This window comes from Mustelus asterias, chromosome 3, assembly GCF_964213995.1.
Source record: "Mustelus asterias chromosome 3, sMusAst1.hap1.1, whole genome shotgun sequence".
NCBI classification, from domain to species: Eukaryota; Metazoa; Chordata; class Chondrichthyes; order Carcharhiniformes; family Triakidae; genus Mustelus; species Mustelus asterias.
Genome location: NC_135803.1, coordinates 154,342,756 through 154,363,438, shown reverse-complemented (window position 1 = coordinate 154,363,438; position 20,683 = coordinate 154,342,756). Strand labels below are relative to the sequence as shown.

Genomic DNA, 20,683 nt, shown 5'->3' with positions numbered 1-20,683 from the left:
TCCCATTTCCAAAACAGAGTTCGATTCTGGGATGTCTTCCTGCTCATCCCCAATGTGCTTTTCTTTGGGTTTCTGCTCTGGAAGCTTCCATCAGCGAGAGCAAAGATTCGGGCTACATCTAGTCCCATCTTCACTACATTCTATATACTGGTAAGTTTTCGAGCAGTGATTACAAAATAACCACAAGATATTCTGGCAATCGGAATCCATTCAGAAACATTTGAGCTGCTGCATAGATTGCTTCAGGTTCATAAGATATAGGAGCAGAATTAGGCCATTCGGTCCTTTTGAGTCCGCTCTGCCATTCGATCATGGCTGATATGCCCCTTATCTCCATTTTCCTGCCTTCTCCCCATAACCCTTCAACCCATTCCCAATTAAAAATCTGTCTAACTCCTCAAATTTACTCACTGTCCCAGCATCCACCGCACTTTGGGGCAGCGAATTGCACAGATTCACAACCCTTTGGGAGAAGTAGTTTCTCCTCAACTCTGTTTTAAATTTGCTAACCCTTATCCTCAGACTATGACCTCTCGTCCCAGAATGCCCCACAAGAGGAAGCATCCGCTCCACGTCTACTTTCTCCATAAAGGTAATCTCTTCTTTCTACTTTCCACGTTTCTCAGCCACCCTACCCACCCCCCTCCCACCTTTTAACTCCGCTGCATTGGCAACATTGGTACTGCGTTCCTCTGATAATGACCTCTTGTGTGTCTCCCCCTCCCCGCTGGTTGCCGGCTATGCCTTCAGCTGCTTTGACGATTACCTCCAAAAATCCACTTCAATGGTTTAAGCATGTTATCTAGGCTTCTGAGTGTGACTCTGTCATATTTGCTGAGTTCTGGATGAGGTATGGAAAGGATATCCAGTCTGCCCACTGAAGATGGGCAGATCCTATGGTGTTATTCCATTGTGGGCGGCACGGTAGCACAGTGGTTAGCACTGCTGCTTCACAGCTCCAGGGACCTGGGTTCGATTCCCGGCTTGGGTCACTGTCTGTGTGGAGTTTGCACATTCGCCCCGTGTCTGCGGGGGTTTGCTCCCACAGTCCAAAGATGTGCGGGTTAGGTTGATTGGCCATGCTAAAAATTTCCCCTTAGAGTCCGGGGATGCCTATGTTAGAGGGATTAGCAGGGTAAAACATGTAGGGATGTGGGGATAGGGCCTGGGTGGGATTGTGGTCGGTGCAGACTCGATGGGCCAAATGGCCTCTTTCTGCACTGTAGGGTTTCTATGATTCTAAGGGTAGGGGAGTTCTCCTGGTGAATGTTTCTGATGAAGCTGTATTAGATTTGAAATGTTAACTCTGCTTCTCTCTGCACCGATGTTGCCAGACTTGTTTAGTTTTTTTCAACATTTTCTCTTTTTATTTGCATTCTTATGATATCCTGGTCAACATATATTCCTTAACCATCATCATTAAAATAGATTGGTCACTTTTTTGATTTGATTTATTATTGTCGCATGTATTAATATTCAGTGAAAAGTATTGTTTCTTGCGCGCTATACAGACAAAGCATATCGTTCATTGAGAAGGAAAGGACAGAGTGCAGAATGTAGTGTTACAGTCATAACTAGGATGTAGAGAAAGATCAACTTAGTGTGAGGTAGGTCCATTCAAAATTCTGATGGCAGCAGGGAAGAAGCTGTTCTTGAGTCGGTTGGTTCGTGACCTCAGACTTTTGTATCTTTTTCCTGACAGAAGAAGGTGGAAGAGAGAATGTCCGGGGTGTGTGGGGTCGTTAATTATACTGGTCGCTTGTCCAAGGCAGCGGGAAGTATAGACAGAGTCAATGGATGGGAGGCTGGTTTGTGTGTTATTTTCTTGCTGTTTATAGGAGCTTGCTGTGGACAGATTGACTGTCCCATCTCCTACGTTATAACCAGTGGCAGATTAACCATTAGGCTGAGTAGGCTTGAGCCTAGGGGCCCGGAAGGGAGGGGGGCCCGAGAGAAAAAAAAATCACTAACTGTTCAGGTGAGCGTTCATTTTTGGCACTGAAGAGGATCAAAATCTATTTGCGCTCAACAATGAGCGATGAGAAACTTGGTCACCTGGCACTCACGCACATTGAATCAGACATGCTTCGATCTGTTGATTTACATGCTGTTATCGACATTTTTGTAAACCAAAAAACACGGAAGCTTTTTAAAGTACAAATGTAAAGAAAATGAAAAATAAATGAATAAAAGGGCTGTGATTGATTCATATAACTTTATATTATACGTGTAGTACATTATACATAGTACAATGATATAAGTTATCTAACGTCACTTTATTCTATTCAATGAAGGGTGGGGCAGGGGGCAAGGTCAGGGGGCCTTACTAAAGCTCAGCCTAGGGGTCCGGGTGGTAGTTAATCCACCACTGATTACAACAGTGACTACACTTGAAAAGCACTTCATTGGTGATAAAGCACTTTGGTGCATCTACTGGAGAGGTCAGATAGGGCTTTGGTTTAATAACTTGTCCAGAAGACGACACTCCTGACTGCAGTATTGCACTGGGAGCATCAGTCTGGATTATGGGCCCCAGTCTCTAGAGAGGTACTTAATGTCACTGCCTTCTGAGCTGCGAGTGCTACCCAGTGAGACACTGGCAACATCATTAAAGATTTGAGTTGACCTCTCTAAAATTCCAGAATGGTGCTCCAAATTGTTGACTGTGATGGAGAACCTGACACAGATCAAGAAAGAGAGATGGGGAGTCAAAGGTTGAGAAAGAGAGAGCGAGAGGAAGTCAAACTCCTCACACCCGCTGTTTTACCTTACTAAAAGCAAAACACTGCAGATACTGGAAATCTGAAATAAAAACTGAAAATACTCCGTGGAGAAAGAAACAGTTAATGCTTCAGCTCTAGTGACGTTTCGTCAGAAACCCCCCTTCCCTTTCTGGTTTACCAAGGGCAAAACAAGTTGTTTTTTCAAAAAAGTGTCTTGATAACATACAGTTTTGGTCTTCTTACTTGAGAAAGGATGTACTGGCACTGGAGGAAATGCAGAGGAGATTCACTAGGTTGATTCTGGAGTTGAGAGTGTTGGCTTATGAGGAGAGACTGAGTAGACTGGGGCTGTACTCATTGGAATTCAGAAGAATGAGGGGAGATCTTATAGAAACATATAAGATTATGAAGGGAATAGATAAGATAGAAGCAGGGAAGTTGTTTCCACTGGCAGGTGAAACTAGAGCTAGGTAGGGGACATAGCCTCAAAATATAGGGCAGCAGATTTAGGACTGAGTTGAGGAGGAACTTCTTCACCCAAAGGGTTGTGAATCTGTGGAATTCCCTGCCCAGTGAAGCAGTTGAGGCTACCTCATTGAATGTTTTTAAGGCAAGGATAGATACATTTTTGAACAGTAAGGAATTAAGGGTTATGGTGAGTGGGTGGGTAAGTGGAGCTGAGTCCACAGAAAGATCAGCCATGATCTTACTGAATGGCGGAGCAGGCTCGAGGGGCCAGATGGCCTACTCCTGCTCCTAGCTCTTATGTTCTTTAGTTTTTATACCACCCTTTTCTGTGTGTGGTTATTTCCTGAGACGCCTCTCTTGCCTTGACGATAGCCTCGAAGAGGATTGTTTGGGCCATTGCTTCACGATGCCTGGCTCCAGCATGCTTGTTGGTTCCAATGTAAACCTTCTCCGTCTCAAACTGGCCACCAGGGAGGCCATTGTGGCTGACGGCACAAGTAGCCTTCAGAACTCAATAGAAAAGCAGCTGTAAAGTCAGGGACATCTGCTGAAATGATAAAAAATGCCCGAGTCTGTGAACTAAAGCAAAATACTACAGAGGCTGAAAATCCTGAAATGGAAACGGTAAGTGTCTGTGGAGAGTGAAACCAGGAATAACATTTCAGTCAATGCCTTTCATCAGAACCGGAAGCAATTAGCGATCTAACGTTTATAAGCAAGGACAGAGACGGGGAGAGGAAAGTGGAGAGTATTCCACAAGTCCGGAATGTGATGGAATACTTTACACTTGCTTGGATGAGGGCGGGTCCAACAACATTCAAGAAGCTGAACACCATCCAAGACAAAGCAGCCCTCTTGGTCGGCACCCGATCCGCCATCTTCACTGACGCAGCATTGTGGCTGCAGTGTATAACATCGAAAAGATGCCCTGCAGCAACTCACCAAGTCTCCACTGACAGCACCTTCTAAACCCTAGAAGGACGAGGGCAGCAGATACCTGGGAACATCACCAGCTACAAGTTCCGGGACTTGCAGCAGGACAGGTAGATATCTATTTTTGCATGGGATGAGGGGGTCGCTGGTTAGACTTTTAATTCCAGATCTTTATTCGATTTAAGATTTCACCATCCGCCACGGTGGGATTTGAACCTGGGTCCCCAGAGACTACCCTGGGTCTCTGGATTACTGGACCAGTATCAATAACACTACATCACCGTCTCCCCTAAAGGTAGTTAAGAAAGCATATGGGATCCTTGCCTTTATTAGCTGAGGTACACAATATAAGTCATGATGTGGAGATGCCGGCGTTGGACTGGGGTAAACACAGTAAGAAGTTTAACAACACCAGGTTAAAGTCCAACAGGTTTATTTGGTAGCAAAAGCCACACAAGCTTTCGGAGCTCCAAGCCCCTTCTTCAGCTGAGTGGGAATTCTGTTCACAAACAGGGCATATAAAGACACAGACTCAATTTACATGAATAATGGTTGGAATGCGAATATTTACAGCTAATCAAGTCTTTAAGATACAAACAACGTGAGTGGAGAGAGCATCAAGACAGGCTAAAAAGATGTGTATTGTCTCCAGACAAGACAGCCAGTGAAACTTTGCAGGTCCAGGCAAGCTGTGGGGGTTACAAATAGTGTGACATGAACCCAATATCCCGGTTGAGGCCGTCCTCGTGTGTGCGGAACCTGGCTATCAGTTTCTGCTCAGCGACTCTGCGCCGTCGTGTGTCGTGAAGGCCGCCTTGGAGAACGCTTACCCGAATATCAGAGGCCGAATGCCCGTGACCGCTGAAGTGCTCCCCAACAGGAAGAGAACAGTCTTGCCTGGTGATTGTCGAGCGGTGTTCATTCATCCGTTGTCGCAGCGTCTGCATAGTTTCCCCAATGTACCATGCCTCGGGACACCCCTTCCCGCAGCGCACCAGGTAGAAAATGCTGGCTGAGCTGCAAGAGCATGCACCGTGCACCTGGTGGACGGTGCCCTCACGTGAGATGACGGCACCCGCGCAGGGAGGTTATGATGGAGCTGTATAAAATGCTGGTTAGGCCACAGCTAGAGCACTGTGTGCGGTTCTGGTCGCCACATTATAGGAAGGATGTGATTGCACTGGAGGGGGTGCAGAGGAGATTCACCAGGATGTTGCCTGGACTGGAGCGTTTCAGCTATGAAGAGAGGCTGGATAGAGCAGAGACGTCGGAGGGGGGGCCTGATTTGAGGTATACAAAATTATGGGGGACATAGGTTAGATAGGAAGAAACCTTACCCTTGAGTAGACGGATATTAACAGGGCGGCTTAGATTTAAGGTCAGGGGCAGAAGATTGAGGGGATTTGAGGAAAAACTTTTTCACCCAGAGGGTGGTGGGAATCTGGAACTCGCTGCCCGAAAGGGTGGTAGAGGCGGGAACCCTCACAACATTTAAGAAGCATTTAGAGGAGCACTTGAAACGCCACAGCGTACAATGCTGTTGATGAAGTGCAGGAAAATGGGATGAGAATAGGTAGGTGTTTTGCCAGCTGATGTGATGGGCTGAAGGGTCTCTTTCTGTGCTGTAAAACTCTGACTCTGTGACTGACTCTCCAAACCATCCCGACTCGGAAATGCATCGACCGTTCCTTCACTGAGTCGAAAACCTGGTACTCCCTCTCCAACAGCACTTTTTGGGTGTACCTACATCACATGGACTGCAGCGGGTTCAAGAAGGCGACTCACCCACCACCTTCTCGAGGACCACTCGGGATGTTGGCCTTGCTGGTGATGCCCACACCCAATAAAAGTGAAATGAATGTTTGTGATTCATTGACAGGGGCCGTTAAATGGGATAATAAGAAAGAGATGGATGTGCCCAGAGGATGTGTAAATGGTAACAGCAGAGATTGTGGACTACAATAATGGAACAGCAGTTTGATTTACGGTGGTTGGGAACTGAAGACTGTCAAATTTAAAATCAAAAAGAAGTGGTGTTTATGATGCATTGCAACTGTGTGGGGGGCCAAAAAGAGAGCGGTTAGATCTGGATGTGGAAATGAAGTGGCAAGTAGCTGGAAGCTTGTGGGAACAGATGGTTCTGAGAGTGCCTTGGAGCACACACTTCACAAGAGAGCCGTATAAATAGGACACTGACTGCCGCAGCTGCAGTGCAGTATAATTATTATTGAGTAAAATGGGTCTATAATCTTCGGTGTTTAGAAGAATGATGTGGGATCTCAGTGAAATGTATGAGATTCGGAGAGGGCTCGATTGGGGAGGAGGTACTGAGAAGCTGCTCCCTCTGGTCGCAGAGTCTGGAACTAGGCTCAGAGTCTCAGGATAAAGGACTGAGCTCAGGGGAAATTTCTGCACTCAGGGCTGTGAATATTTGGAATTCTGTATCCCAGAGAGCCTTCTATTCAATCAAGGCTGACGTTAATAAATTGCTAGGCATTAAGAGAATTCAGGCGTATGGTGAGTGATGAGGGAAAGGCGACACGGTGATTTGCACTGCTGCCTCACAGCACCAGGGACCCAGGTTCGATTCCCGGCTTGGGTCACCGTCTGTGTGGAGTTTGCACGTTCTCCCCGTGTCTGCGTGGGTTTCCTCCCACAATCTGAAAGATGTGCTGGTTAGGTGGATTGGCCATGCTAAATTCTCCCTCAGTGTGCCCGAACAGGCGCCAGAGTGTGGCGACTAGGGGATTTTCACAGTAACTTCATTGCAGTGTTAATGACATTAGTAAATAAACTTAAATACTGTGGCTACTAGGATAAGTCACAGGCTAGGAATTCTACATTGAGTAACTCATCCCCTGACTCTCCAAAGCCTATCCAGTGTCTAAAAGGCACAAGTAAGGAGTGTGAGGAAATTCACTCCACTTGTCTGGGTAAGCGCAGCTCCAGCAACACACAAAGCTTGACACCATCCAGGACAAAGCAGCCCTTGACAACACATTCACCACCTTCCATATCCGCTCCCTCCATTACCGACGCACAGAGTGCCACAAGATGCACTGCAGTAACTCACCAAGGTTCGTTCTACAGCACCTTCCAAACCCGTGACATCAGCCACCTCAAAAGAGAAGAGTAGAAGACACATGGGAACACCACCACCTGAAGTTCTCCTCCAGGTCACACACCATCCTGACTTGGAAATATACTGCTGTTCCTTCACTGTCACTGGGTCAAAATCCTGGAACTCCCTCTCTAACAGCACGGTGGCACAGTGGTTGGCACTGCTGCATCACAGCGCCAGGGACCCTGGTTCAATTCCGGCCTCGAGTCTGTGTGGAGGTTGCACATTCTCCCTGCGTCTGCGTGGTTTCCTCTGGGTGCTCCAGTTTCCTCCCACAGTCCAAAAGACATGCTAGTTAGGTTGATTGGCCATGCTAACTTGACCCTAGTGTCGGGGGATTAGCGGGGTAAATATGTGGGGTTGCAGGAATAGGGCCTGGATGGGATTGTGGTCGGTGCAGACTCTATATCCGAATGGCCTCCTTCTGCACTTTAGGGATTTGATTCTATGGGTGTACCTACCACAGGGACTGCAGTGGTTCAGAAGGCATCTCACCACCACTATCTAAATGGCAATTAGGGATGGACAATAAGTACTGGCCTACACAACCAAACCTGCCACCAAATGAATCAGCAGATTGTTTTAAGAAGTCACTCTGTGCACGTGAAAGAGTTAACTGAGCATTCTGCGAGGAAATTCCATATGCCTGTCTGGAATTTTCTATTGTTGTCAATTTGATTAGGTAAGGAGTGAGACATTTCCCACCAACGGGAGAATAAACAATGTTGGGAAGTGAAGCAGTTCATGAAGGAACAGGTGCTAGGCCCACCCTCTGGACAAAAGTTCCCCAGCGTCAGATATTTGTGATTTGAATGGGTGGCTTTTTTAATGATAAGGGACTTGTATCTATGGTAGCATCTTGCTGTCTCTGCATCAACTTGAGGCCTAGTCACCAGGCTCTTGCAAACCCACAATCTCCAACGCCCTGAAGGGAAAGTGTAGGAAATATATAAAACACATATGACCATTCCTTCAACTTAGCGCAAACCCCATCAGCACTGTTAACCTAGGATGGCACAGTGGTTAGCACTGCTGCCGCACAGTGCCAGAGACCTGGGTTCGATTTCCGGCTTGGGTCACTGTCTGTGTGGAGTTTGCACATTCTCCTCGTGTCTGTGTGGGTTTCCTTCGGGTGCTCCGGTTTCCTCCCACAGTCCGAAAGTCGTGCTGGTTAGGGTGGATTGGCCGTGCTAAATTCTCCCTCAGTGCACCCGAACAGGCGCTGGAATGTGGCGATGGGGGGATTTTCACAGTAACTTCATTGCAGTGTTGATGTAAGTCTACTTATGACACTAATAAATAAACTTTAAAAAAAATTAAAAACCTTCACTGTACAGAGGTTCAAAAAGACACCTCACCACCACCACCACTCAGTGAACAACTTCGAAATACATTCGCTATTGTTATTCAGGTGGATGTGACAGGGCAGCCATTTTATTTTTCAATATAAGATTCAACATGCAGCAATATGAAAAATGACCAGTTAACCTGTTAACGTGAGTGTGGTTAATGAGAGAGGAGTGAAGAACAAACTCCCCTTCTATTCTTCGATCAGAACCATAGAATTTTCAAGGTCCACCTGAACAAACCATCAAGTCTGCACTGACTCTCTGACAGAGCATCTTACCCAGGCCCTCTTCCCCCACCCTATCCCTGTAACACCACACATTTACCATGGCTAATCCATCTAATCTACATGATCATGGGACACGAAGGGTCAATTTAGCCTGGCCAATCCACCCAACCTGCACATCTTTGGACTAGGGGAGGAAACCGGAGCACCCGGAGGAAGCCCACGCAAACATGGGGAGAACGTGCAAACTCCACAAAGACAGTCACCCAAGATGAACCCGGGTCCTTGGCGCCGTGCTAACTGTGCCACCGTGCCACTCAAAAGCCCCTTGGCTTATTGTCTTTCCTGGCACCTTCAGCATTGCAGTACACGCTCCATACTGGGAGGGTCAGCTGGAATTATGAGCTCAAATTGAGCAGTTGAAGAGAGTTTTTGTGTTGTCTCACTGACGGTAGGAGATTGGCAGTTCAGATTACCTCATGGTGCTGTTTGCTATTAGGAACTAGCCAGCCAGCAGAACGGGAAAATTGACAGTATTTTCACATCTCGAACATCCATTGTCGCCAAAAGTTTTCAGGAGCAGGTTTGATTGCAAGTGACCTTCTAGTGCCAGGAGAGATGAACGCTTTGTAATGTAAAAACACCTGAAGTATTCATGAAAGTTATCGCTACGTGGAAGCATTTTCCAGAGGATTGGAGACCATCTGTGCAAATTTTTCATTCATCAAATTCTTTGCCCAAATTTTTCTGTCACACAAAGATAGGGGAGACTAAAACTAGGTTTAAGGTGAGAGATACAAAAGTGTCCAGAAGGGCAATTTTTTCACACAGAGGATGGTGAGTGTCTGGAACAAGCTGCCAGAGGTAGTAGAGACGGGTACAATTTTGTCTTTTAAAAAGCATTTAGATTGTTACATGAGTATAGAGGGATATGGGCCAAACGCGAGCAATTGGGACTAGCTTAGTGGTTAAAAATAAAGGAGTGGCATGGACAAGTTGGGCTGAAGGGCTTGTTTCCATGCTGTAAACCTCTATGACTCTCCTTTTCCACAAGTATGATCTCCATTGACGACTCAGTGATGGAGTATATAGAGATGTGGGGGAATGGTGGGGTCCAAAACCATGCATGTAGTTCATAGCGGGGAGATGACTGGACTACAAATCCTTGGCTACAGTCTTGGTGGGATTGTTGTCAGTGCAGGCTCGATAGGCTGAATGGCGTCTTTGTGCACTGTGGAACCAAGCAGGGAAACGGAGAATCCCAAAATAAAAAAGTTCACCATAAGTTCATCCAAAGATGTGCAGGTTAGGTCGATTGGCCATGCTAAATTGCCCCTTAGTGTCCCAAGGTGTGTAGGTTAGTGGGGTAAATATATGGGGTTACGGCAAGCATTGGTGTAGACCCAATGGGCCGAATGGCCTCCTTCTGCACTGTAGGGTTTCTATGATTCTGTGTTGACTTCATATCGTAATCATAGAATCCCTACAGTGCAGAAGGAGGCCATTGGGTCTGCACCAATGCTTGTCGTAACCCCACATATTTACCCCACTAACTTACACACCTTGGGACACTAAGGGGCAATTTAGCATGGCCAATCAACCTAACCTGCACATCTTTGGATGAACTTATGGTGAACTTTTTTATTTTGGGATTCTCAGTTTCCCTGCTTGGTTCCATTCCTTTAATACCCTTTGTCTGACAGAAATCTGCCAATCTCAGTTTTTGAAATGATCAGTTGGCTCCCAGCCTCACCAGCTTTTTATGGCAGAGTGTTCCAGATTTCCACTGCTAAAGACATGGTTCCCGACATCACTCTCTGAACTGCTTAGCTCGAATTTTTAAAGTGATTCCCCCACCATATCACTTTCCTTAATCATCTTAAATACCTCAATCAGAACACCCCTTAATCTTTGGTACTCGGGGGAGTGCAAACCTGGTCTTTAAGAACTGGACCCAAAAAGTCATTTTGTGTGCAAACGCATGGGGATGTCGCTTCCTGCAAGTTCCCCTCCGAGCTACACACCAGCCTGACTTACCCAGGCCCTATTCCCGTAACCCCACACATCTTGGGACACTAAGGGGCAACTTACCATGGCCAATCCACCTAACCAGCAAGCACATTTTTGGACTCACCTGGGTTCCTTAGACAGCACCTTCCAAACCCACGACCACTACCATGGACAAGGGCAGCAGATACCTGGGAACACCACCACCTGATTTGATTTTTCTGAATTTTGATTTGATTTATTATTTTCACATGTATTAGCATACAGTGAAAAGTATTGTTTCTTGCGTGCTATACAGACAAAGCATGCTGTTCATAGAGAAGGAAGCGAGAAGTGCAGAATGTAGCGAGGTGTAGAGAAAGATCAACTTAATGCAAGGTAGGTCCATTCAAAAGTCTGACAGCAGCAGGGAAGAAGCTGTTCATGAGTCGGTTGGTACGTGACCTCAGACTTTTGTGACGGAAGAAGGTGGAAGAGAGAATGTCTGGGGTGCGTGGGGTCCTTAATTATGCTGGCTGCTTTGCCAAGGCAGCGGGAAGTGTAGACAGTCAATGGATGGGAGGCTGGTTTGCGTGATGGATTGGGCTACATTCACAATCTTTTGTAGTTCCTTGCGGTCTTGGGCAGAGCAGGAGCCATACCAAGCTGTGATACAACCAGAAAGAATGCTTTCTATGGTGCATCTGTAAAAGTTGGTGAGAGTCGTAGCTGACATGCCTAATTTCCTGGAGGTTCCCCTCCAAGTCACGCATCATCCTGACTTGGAAATATATCGGCCGTTCCTTTACTGTTGCTGAGTCACAATCCTGGAACTCCCTCCCTAACACCACTGTGTGTGTACCTACACCACATGGACTGCAGCGGTTCAAGAAGGCAGCTCACCACCACCTTGTCTAGGGTCGTCACAGTAAGAAGTCTCACAACACCAGGTTGAAGTCCAACAGGTTTATTTGGAATCACGAACTTTCGGAGTCATTCACTGATGAAGGGGCAGTTCTCCGAAAGCTCGTGATTCCAAGTAAAGCTGTTGGACTTTAACCTGGTGCTGTGAGACTTCTTACTGTGTCCACCCCAGTCCAACGCCAGCATCTCCACATCTCCTCTAGGGTAATTGGAGATGGGCAATAAATGCCGGCCTAGCCAGCGACGCCCACATCCCGTGAAAGAATTATAGAGAGGTTAATTGGGTGATTTTTCTTTTGCAGGTCTTTGTCGTGGCGACTGTGGGCATCACTCGTGCTGTGGTTTCCATGACAGTCAGTGCATCCACAGTAGCCATAGTAACGGACAAGGTAGGTGGGGGAGAAGCTTTTCTATTGCTTTCAAGTCCTTTGTTAGATTTATATGTATAAAAGAAACTTAAAAGCATTTTCGGGGCACCTTGTTGACTTGGGTCCTACAATCATCATAGAAATCATAGAAATCATAGAAACCCTACAGTGCAGAAGGAGGCCATTCGGCCCATCGAGTCTGCACCAACCACAATCCCACCCAGGCCCTACCCCCACACATTTACCCGCTAATCCCTCTAACCTACGCATCTCAGGACTCTAAGGGACAATTTTTAACCTGGCCAATCAACCTAACCTGGCACGCTGCTCCCAGGCCAGGAATCCTACTTTACCTGCTCAACATCCGGGGAACGTTAGCTCTGTTTGGCCTGTCCATCTATGGTCAGGAAATTGGGATTTACTCTTCAGTCTGGAGAACTGAGTACCGAGGAGATATTTCTTTATTTAAATTGATTTGCTTTTGGTGCAGCATTGAAAAAGATTTACTTACATTTTTGAGAGACGACTTCTCTGCGATATTTCTCCCCTCTTTCTCTGGAGACACTGAGGTCTTCATTAGGGTGTTGTCAAACAGGTGGCACTTGCCCCCCGGACCACCCCCAATTGTCCTTTTACTCGTACCTGCAGTGATGGGGAATGCTAGTCGGCTGTCTGGCCGTGGAAGGCATCACAGCAGATCCTGTTTTTCCACCCACGTACTGGCACTTTACTGGGAGACATCTCTGCCTGGCATTCGGAGCAGATGCCCTGGTCATAGAAACTTGGTGTGCGCTGGGATTGGGGTAGCAGAGTTTTGGAAGAGCTTTCAGAAGAGCTTGGAACTAGTCCAGAGGTACCAAAGGCAGGGGCGAAAGTTGAGGCGGAGGTAGAAGTCGGCAGCCTTGGTGATAGAGTGGATACAGTGTCACCAACAGAGCTTAAATTGGTGATGCTCTGGTGCATTCTCAGACACAGACCAGGGAGATGGACGGAGATGATGGCCAATGAACAAGTTTGTGGCAAATTTGGAAGCCGTAACACGGACTACAATTTACCTCCATAGAATCCCTACAGTGCAGAAGGAGGCCATTCGGCCCATTTGAGTCTGCACCGACCACAATCCCACCTGGGCCCCATTCCTGCGACCCCCTCAAATTTCCCCTGCTAAGCCCTCTGACAGTAGGGTCAATTTAGCATGGCCATTCAACCTAACCTGCACATCTTTGGAGTATGGGAGGAAACTGGAGCACCCGGAGGAAACCCACGCAGACGCGGGGAGAATGTGCAATCTCCAAATGACAGTCACCCGAGGCCAGAATTGAACTCGGATCCCTGGTGCTATGAGGCAGCTGTGCTTGCCACTGTGCCGCCTCTTCCTTGCTTAAGCTACCATGTCCCTCCTCTTCTGTCCTACACTTGAGGTCCTGGGTTGCAAAGTCATTTGATTTATTATTGTCACATGTATTAACATACAGTGAAAAGTATTGTTTCTTGCGCGCTATACAGACAAAGCATACCGTTCATAGAGAAGGAAACGAGAGAGTGCAGAATGTTACTGCTCTCTTCACCCAAGTAATAGTGCTTTGTGCATGAGTCTCAGTAAATAAGATCTGGAAATACTGAAGCCTCCACAGCTTAGCTCACCATTGAAAATGGGGAGTAAAATATTGTGAGCAGTTTGCACAGTGAATGCCATCAGCGATTGATACATTTACTATTTCTCTTTTAGATTCTTTGGGAGATCTCGCGATTCTTTCTGTTGGCGACTGAGCTGAGTGTAATCATATTAGGCTTGGCCTTTGGTAAGTTGTTGAGTTTATCCGTGTTTGATGCTGTTGGCTCCCAATTGAGCAACACCTCAATTTTTAAATACCCATCCTTGTTTTTACATCCCTCGAGGGCCTCGCCCCTCCCTACCTCTGTACCATCCTCACAACCCTCCAAGATTGCTCTGGTTCTCTAGTTCCAAACTCTTGTCCAAGCCGGATTTTAATCACTCCAGCATTCTGCCTTGAATGAATTTAATGAGCCAGCCTCCGCTACTTTCTGGGGAAGCGGATTCCACACCCCAACGATGCTGTGAAAGAAAAAAAAATCTCCTAACCTCTGTCTTGAACTATGTCGCCTTGTTTTCGTCTTCCCCACAAGTGGAAACGTCCTCTGAGAACCCAACTTATCAAGGGTACCCTTGGGGCGGCACGGTGGCACAGTGGTTAGCGCTACTGTCTCACAGCGTCAGGGTTTGATTCCTGGCTTGGATCACTGTCTGCGTGGAGTTTGCACATTCTCCCCGTGTCTGTGTGGGTTTCCTCCAGGTACTCCGGTTTCCTCCCACAGTCCAAAGATGTGCGGGTTAGGTGAATTGGTCATGCTAAATTGCTACTTAGTGTCAGGGGGACTAGCTAGGCTAAATGCATAGGGTTATCGGGATGGGGCCTGGGTGGGATTGTGGTTGGTGCAGACTCGATGGGCTTGAATAACCTCCATCTGCACTGTAGGATTCTATGAAGACCCCTCAGGATCATATGTTTCAATAAGATCACTTCTCATTCTTCTAAACTCCAGAAGGTTCAGGTTCAACCTTTCTTCACCTGATAGGCCCTTCACCCTCGGGATAAACCTTCTCTGAACTACTTCTCAAGCAGCTGTGCAATTTTTTTCAAATTAGGAGACCAAAATTGTGCTTTGCGTTACATAAGAACATAAGAACATAAGAAATAGGAGCAGGAGTAGGCCATCTAGCCCCTCGAGCCTGCCCCGCCATTCAATAAGATCATGGCTGATCTGACGTGGATCAGTACCACTTACCCGCCTGATCCCCATAACCCTTAATTCCCTTACCGATCAGGAATCCATCCATCCGCGCTTTAAACATATTCAGCGAGGTAGCCTCCACCACCTCAGTGGGCAGAGAATTCCAGAGATTCACCACCCTCTGGGAGAAGAAGTTCCTCCTCAACTCTGTCTTAAACCGACCCCCCTTTATTTTGAGGCTGTGTCCTCTAGTTTTAACTTCCTTACTAAGTGGAAAGAATCTCTCCGCCTCCACCCTATCCAGCCCCCGCATTATCTTATAAGTCTCCATAAGATCCCCCCTCATCCTTCTAAACTCCAACGAGTACAAACCCAATCTCCTCAGCCTCTCCTCATAATCCAAACCCCTCATCTCCGGTATCAACCTGGTGAACCTTCTCTGCACTCCCTCCAATGCCAATATATCCTTCCTCATATAAGGGGACCAATACTGCACACAGTATTCCAGCTGCGGCCTCACCAATGCCCTGTACAGGTGCATCAAGACATCCCTGCTTTTATATTCTATCCCCTTCGCAATATAGGCCAACATCCCATTTGCCTTCTTGATCACCTGTTGTACCTGCAGACTGGGCTTTTGCGTCTCATGCACAAGGACCCCCAGGTCCCTTTGCACGGTAGCATGTTTTAATTTGTTTCCATTGAGATAGTAATCCCATTTGTTATTATTTCCTCCAAAGTGTATAACCTCGCATTTATCAACGTTATACTCCATTTGCCATATCCTCGCCCACTCACTCAGCCTGTCCAAATCTCTCTGTAGATCTTCTCCGTCCTCCACACGATTCACTTTTCCACTTATCTTTGTGTCGTCTGCAAACTTCGTTACCCTACACTCCGTCCCCTCCTCCAGATCATCTATATAAATGGTAAATAGTTGCGGCCCGAGTACCGATCCCTGCGGCACGCCACTAGTTACCTTCCTCCAACCGGAAAAACACCCATTTATTCCGACTCTTTGCTTCCTGTCGGATAGCCAGTCCCCAATCCACTTTAACACACTACCCCCAACTCCGTGTGCCCTAATCTTCTTCAGTAGCCTTTTATGGGGCACCTTATCAAACGCCTTTTGGAAATCCAAAAACACCGCATCCACCGGTTCTCCTCCATCAACCGCCCTAGTCACATCTTCATAAAAATCCAACATGTTCGTCAAGCACGACTTTCCCCTCATGAATCCATGCTGCGTCTGATTGATCGAACCATTTCTATCCAGATGCCCTGCTATCTCCTCTTTAATAATGGATTCCAGCATTTTCCCTACTACAGACGTTAAGCTGACCGGCCTATAGTTACCCGCCTTTTGTCTCCTTCCTTTTTTAAACAGCGGCGTAACATTAGCCGTTTTCCAATCAACCGGCACTACCCCAGAATGCAACGAGTTTTGATAAATAATCACTAACGCATCCACTATTACCTCTGACATTTCTTTCAATACCCTGGGATGCATTCCATCCGGACCCGGGGACTTGTCCACCTTCAGTCCCATTAGTCTACCCAGCACTGCCTCTCTGGTTACATTAATTGTATTAAGTATTTCTCCTGCTGCCAACCCTCTATCGTTAATATTTGGCAAACTATTTGTGTCCTCCACCGTGAAGACCGACACAAAAAACTTATTTAAAGACTCAGCCATATCCTCATTTCCCACTATTAACTCCCCCCTCTCGTCCTCCAAGGGTCCAACATTCACTCTAGCCACTCTATTCCTTTTTATATATTTATAAAAACTTTTACTATCATTTTTTATATTAATTGCTAGCCTAGCTTCATAGTCTATCCTTCCTTTCTTTATCGCTTTCTTAGTCTCTCTTTGTTGTTTCTTAAATTTTTCCCAATCACTTGTTTCTCCACTATTTTTGGCCACTCTGTACGCAGCTGTTTTTATTTTAATACTCTCCTTTATTTCCTTCGTTATCCACGGCTGGTTCTCCCTTTTCTTACAATCCTTGTTTTTTGCTGGAATATATTTTTGCTGAGAACTGAAAAGGATCTCCTTAAAAATCCTCCACTGTTCCTCAGCTATCCTACCTGCCAGCCTGCCTTAGCCAATTCATCCCTCATCCTATCATATTTCCCTCTGTTCAAACAGAGGACACTGGTTTGGGACCAAACTTTCTCCTCTTCCATCTGAATCAGAAATTCGACCATATTGTGGTCACTAGACCCAAGAGGGTCCTTCACAATAAGATCCTTAATTCTACCTACCTCGTTACACAATACCAGATCCAAAATAGCTCGTTCCCTCGTCGGTTCCGTAACATGCTGTTCAAGGAAACTATCCCGACAGCATTCTAAGAACTCTTCCTCCATTCCACCCTTACCGACTTGAGTCTGCCAGTCAATGTGCATGTTGAAGTCCCCCATGATTATTGCCGTTCCGTTTTTACACGCATCCCTTATCTGCTTGTTTATAGCCCTCCCCACCTCAACATTATTATTTGGGGGCCTATATACCACACCTACTAGTGTCTTTCTCCCTCTACTATTCCTCATCTCTACCCATAACGATTCCACGTTTTGTTCCTCAGAGCCTATGTCATCCTTCTGTACTACCCTGATATTATCTCTTATTACGGATGTGATCTCACCAAGGCCCTGCAGTAAAACTTCCCACTTTTATATTCCATTCCCCTTGCAATAAACACCAACATTCCATTTGTTTTCCTAATCATTCACTGTATCTGCATGCTAACTTTATGATTTATTTACCGGGGCACCCAGATCCCTCTGTACTACCACAATTCTGCAATATTTTTCCATTTGAATAGTACACTGCCTGTCTAGTTATCCTGCCAAAACGGGCAACTTCACATTTACCCACATTGGGCTCCATCTGTTGAATTTCTGTCCATTCACTGAACCTCCCCATACCTCTTTACAGCTTCTCTACCTCCTCTTTAACAACTTACTTTCCCCTCTAACTTGATGTCATTGGGAAATTTAGCTGCCGTACACTCGGTCCCTTCGTCCAAGTCATTGGTGTAGATTTAAGGCTGAAATAACGAGGAGCTCCTTCTTTGAGGTACATTAGTGTTTGGAATTCTCTGCCACAGGGAGCAGTGGAAGTTGGGTCATAGAGTATGTTCAGGGCTGAGTTGGGCAGATTTTTAATTGACAAGGGAGTCGAGGATTATGGCAGGAAGAAGATGGTGATAAGACCCTATTAGCACATTCATAACCTTAATGGCAGACCAAGCCAAGTGGGCTGAATGGCCTACTTTTGCTCCCAGTTCCTGTGGGCTTTTAAAAAATTCATTGGTGGGACATGGGCGTCGCTGGCTGGGCCAGCATTTATTGCCCATCCCTAGTTGCCCTTGAGAAGGTGGTGGTGAGCTGCCTTCTTGAATCGCTGCAGTCCGCGTGCTGTGGGTTGACCCACAATGCCCTTAGGGAGGGAATTCCAGGATTTTGACCCAACAACTGCGAAGGAACGGCGATATATTTCCAAGTCCGGACGGTGAGTGGCTTGGAGGGGAACTTGCAGGTGGTGGTGTTCCCATTTATCTGCTGCCCTTGTCCTTCTAGATGGAAGTGGTCGTGGGTTTGGAAGGTGCTGTCTAAGGATCTTTGGTGAATTGCTGCAGTGCATCTTGGAGATAGTACACACTGCTGCTACTGAGCGTCGGTTCTGGAGGCATTGAATGTTTGTATTTCCTGTGTAATAAATACACATTTTACACTGATTTTGTACATTTTTTCTCATTATTCCTGGGTTTAGGACACCTTGAAAGTAACTCTAGCATCAAACGCGTATTGACCATAACTACAGTACTTGCTCTGGCCTACTCGATAACACAGGTTTGTCTGAATGCCCTTTTTTTTTTCAAAAGCAATCCCTTATTCTTGCATTTTATCAGTCAATAACCCTCTTGCCTCTGAGGCAGGAGGTCACTGGTTCAGGCCCCACTGCAGAGCTTTGAGCACACAATCCAGGCTGACTCTCCCGGTGCAGCGCTGAGGGAGCGCTGCACTCTGAGTCATCATCCCCTGGATCAAATGCTAAAAATAAACAGCCTGCCCTCTCGAGTTCCCACAGCCTTTGGAACATGAGCTTGGGAGTTCTAGCTAACCTTTATCTCTCAACCAACATCACATTGAACAAAAAAAAGAGATTGGGTGGCACAGTGGTTAGCACTGCTGCCTCATGGCGCCAGTGCTCCAGGTTCGATTCCCGGCTTGGGTGACTCTGTGTGGAGTCTGCACGTTCTCCCCGTCTCTGCGGGGCGGCACAGTAGCACACTGGTTAGCACTGCTGCTTCACAGCTCCAGGGACCTGGGTTCGATTCCCGGCTTGGGTCTGTGTGGAGTTTGCACATTCTCCTCGTGTCTGCGTGGGTTTCCTCCGGGTGCTCCGGTTTCCTCCCACAGTCCAAAGATGTGCGGGTTAGGTTGATTGGCCATGCTAAAATTGCCCCTTAGTGTCCTGAGATGCTTAGGTTAGAGGGATTAGTGGGTAAAATGTATGGGGGTGGAGCCTGGGTGAGATTGTGGTCGGTGCAGACTCGATGGGCCGAATGGCCTCTTTCTGTACTGTAGGGTTTCTATGATTCTCTGCGTGGGTTTCCTCCCACAGTCCAAAGATGTGCCGGGTAGGTGGATTGGCCATGTTAAATTACCCCTTGGTATCCCAAGGCGTGTAGATTAGGTGGATTGACTATGCTAAATTGCCCCTTCGTGTCTAAAGATGTGTGGTTGGAGGATTAGTGGGGTAAAAATGTGAGGTTAGGGAGATAGGTTGGCTATTTTGCATAAGATGCTCTGTCAGAGAGTCGGTGCAGACTTGATGGGCCAAGTGGCCTCCTTGTGCATTGTAGGGATTCTATGAAATCTGGTCATTATCATATTCCTATTTTTGAGACCTTGGTTGCTGTATCTCTGACATTGTGACCGTGACGACACATAAAATACTTGATTGGCTTTGGATGTCCTGAAATGTGCTATATAAATGCAAGCTCTTTATTTATTATCCGGTGAGGGATCTAATGAGGCTGAAAAATAATCCAGTCCGCCTCTTTAGGCTGAATCTAATTTTCTTGGATGATCTGCTTTCAGTAACTGTTAATTGTGGATGTGTCTCTTCAAATCGCAATTTAATTGGATGTTAATGTGCCTGCACATCTCACTTGCCTTTCATACTCTCCCTCACTGCACATGTCTTGTTCCTACATTACCACAATGACTGCACTTCCAAATGCACCACTCTTTTGAAATGGTGGTTGTGCATTCTCTCATTTCCCCTTCACTGTTTGTACAGTAACTCTTGCATCTTCAGGACGTCCCCAAAGTATTTCAAATGCAGCGGAATACTTCAGAAATGGAGTTGCTGTTTGTTGAGTAGGGGAGAGAGTGGCGTAGTGGTATTGTCACTGGATCAGTAATCCAGAGACCCCGTGCAATGCCCTGGGGACCTGGGTTCGAATCCCACCACATCACATGGTGTAATTTGATTTCATTAAAACTTTGGAATTTAACAAAAATCTAATGAAACCAAGTCAATTGTCATTAAAAAAAAAAACCCTATCTGATTCACTAATGTCCTTACCCGGTCTGGCCTACAGGTAACTCCAGACCCACAGCAGTGTGGTCTTAAATGCCATCTGAAATGGCCTAGCGAGGCACTCGGTTCAAGGGCAGTTAGGGATGGGCAACAAATGTTGGCCCAGCCGGTGATACCCGCGTCCCGTGAACAAATAAAATATTCATAGTAAGATTCCATTAAGAGCAATGAGATGAAAAGTACAGAATGAGGGATAAACATTGGGCAGGAGAC

General features: G+C 46.5%; 1 protein-coding gene across 2 annotated transcripts in view; it reads left to right on the top strand.

The window, feature by feature from the left end:
• tpra1 (transmembrane protein, adipocyte asscociated 1) overlaps nt 1-20,683 on the top strand; it is a 79,547-nt gene that overhangs the window by 38,418 nt on the left and 20,446 nt on the right. For both annotated transcript variants that reach the window (XM_078209970.1, XM_078209971.1), the window contains exons 3-6: nt 18-150; nt 12,031-12,117; nt 13,826-13,898; nt 18,632-18,711. In XM_078209970.1, coding sequence (XP_078066096.1) covers nt 18-150; nt 12,031-12,117; nt 13,826-13,898; nt 18,632-18,711 — 373 coding nt within the window. The remainder of the gene's footprint in view (nt 1-17; nt 151-12,030; nt 12,118-13,825; nt 13,899-18,631; nt 18,712-20,683) is intronic.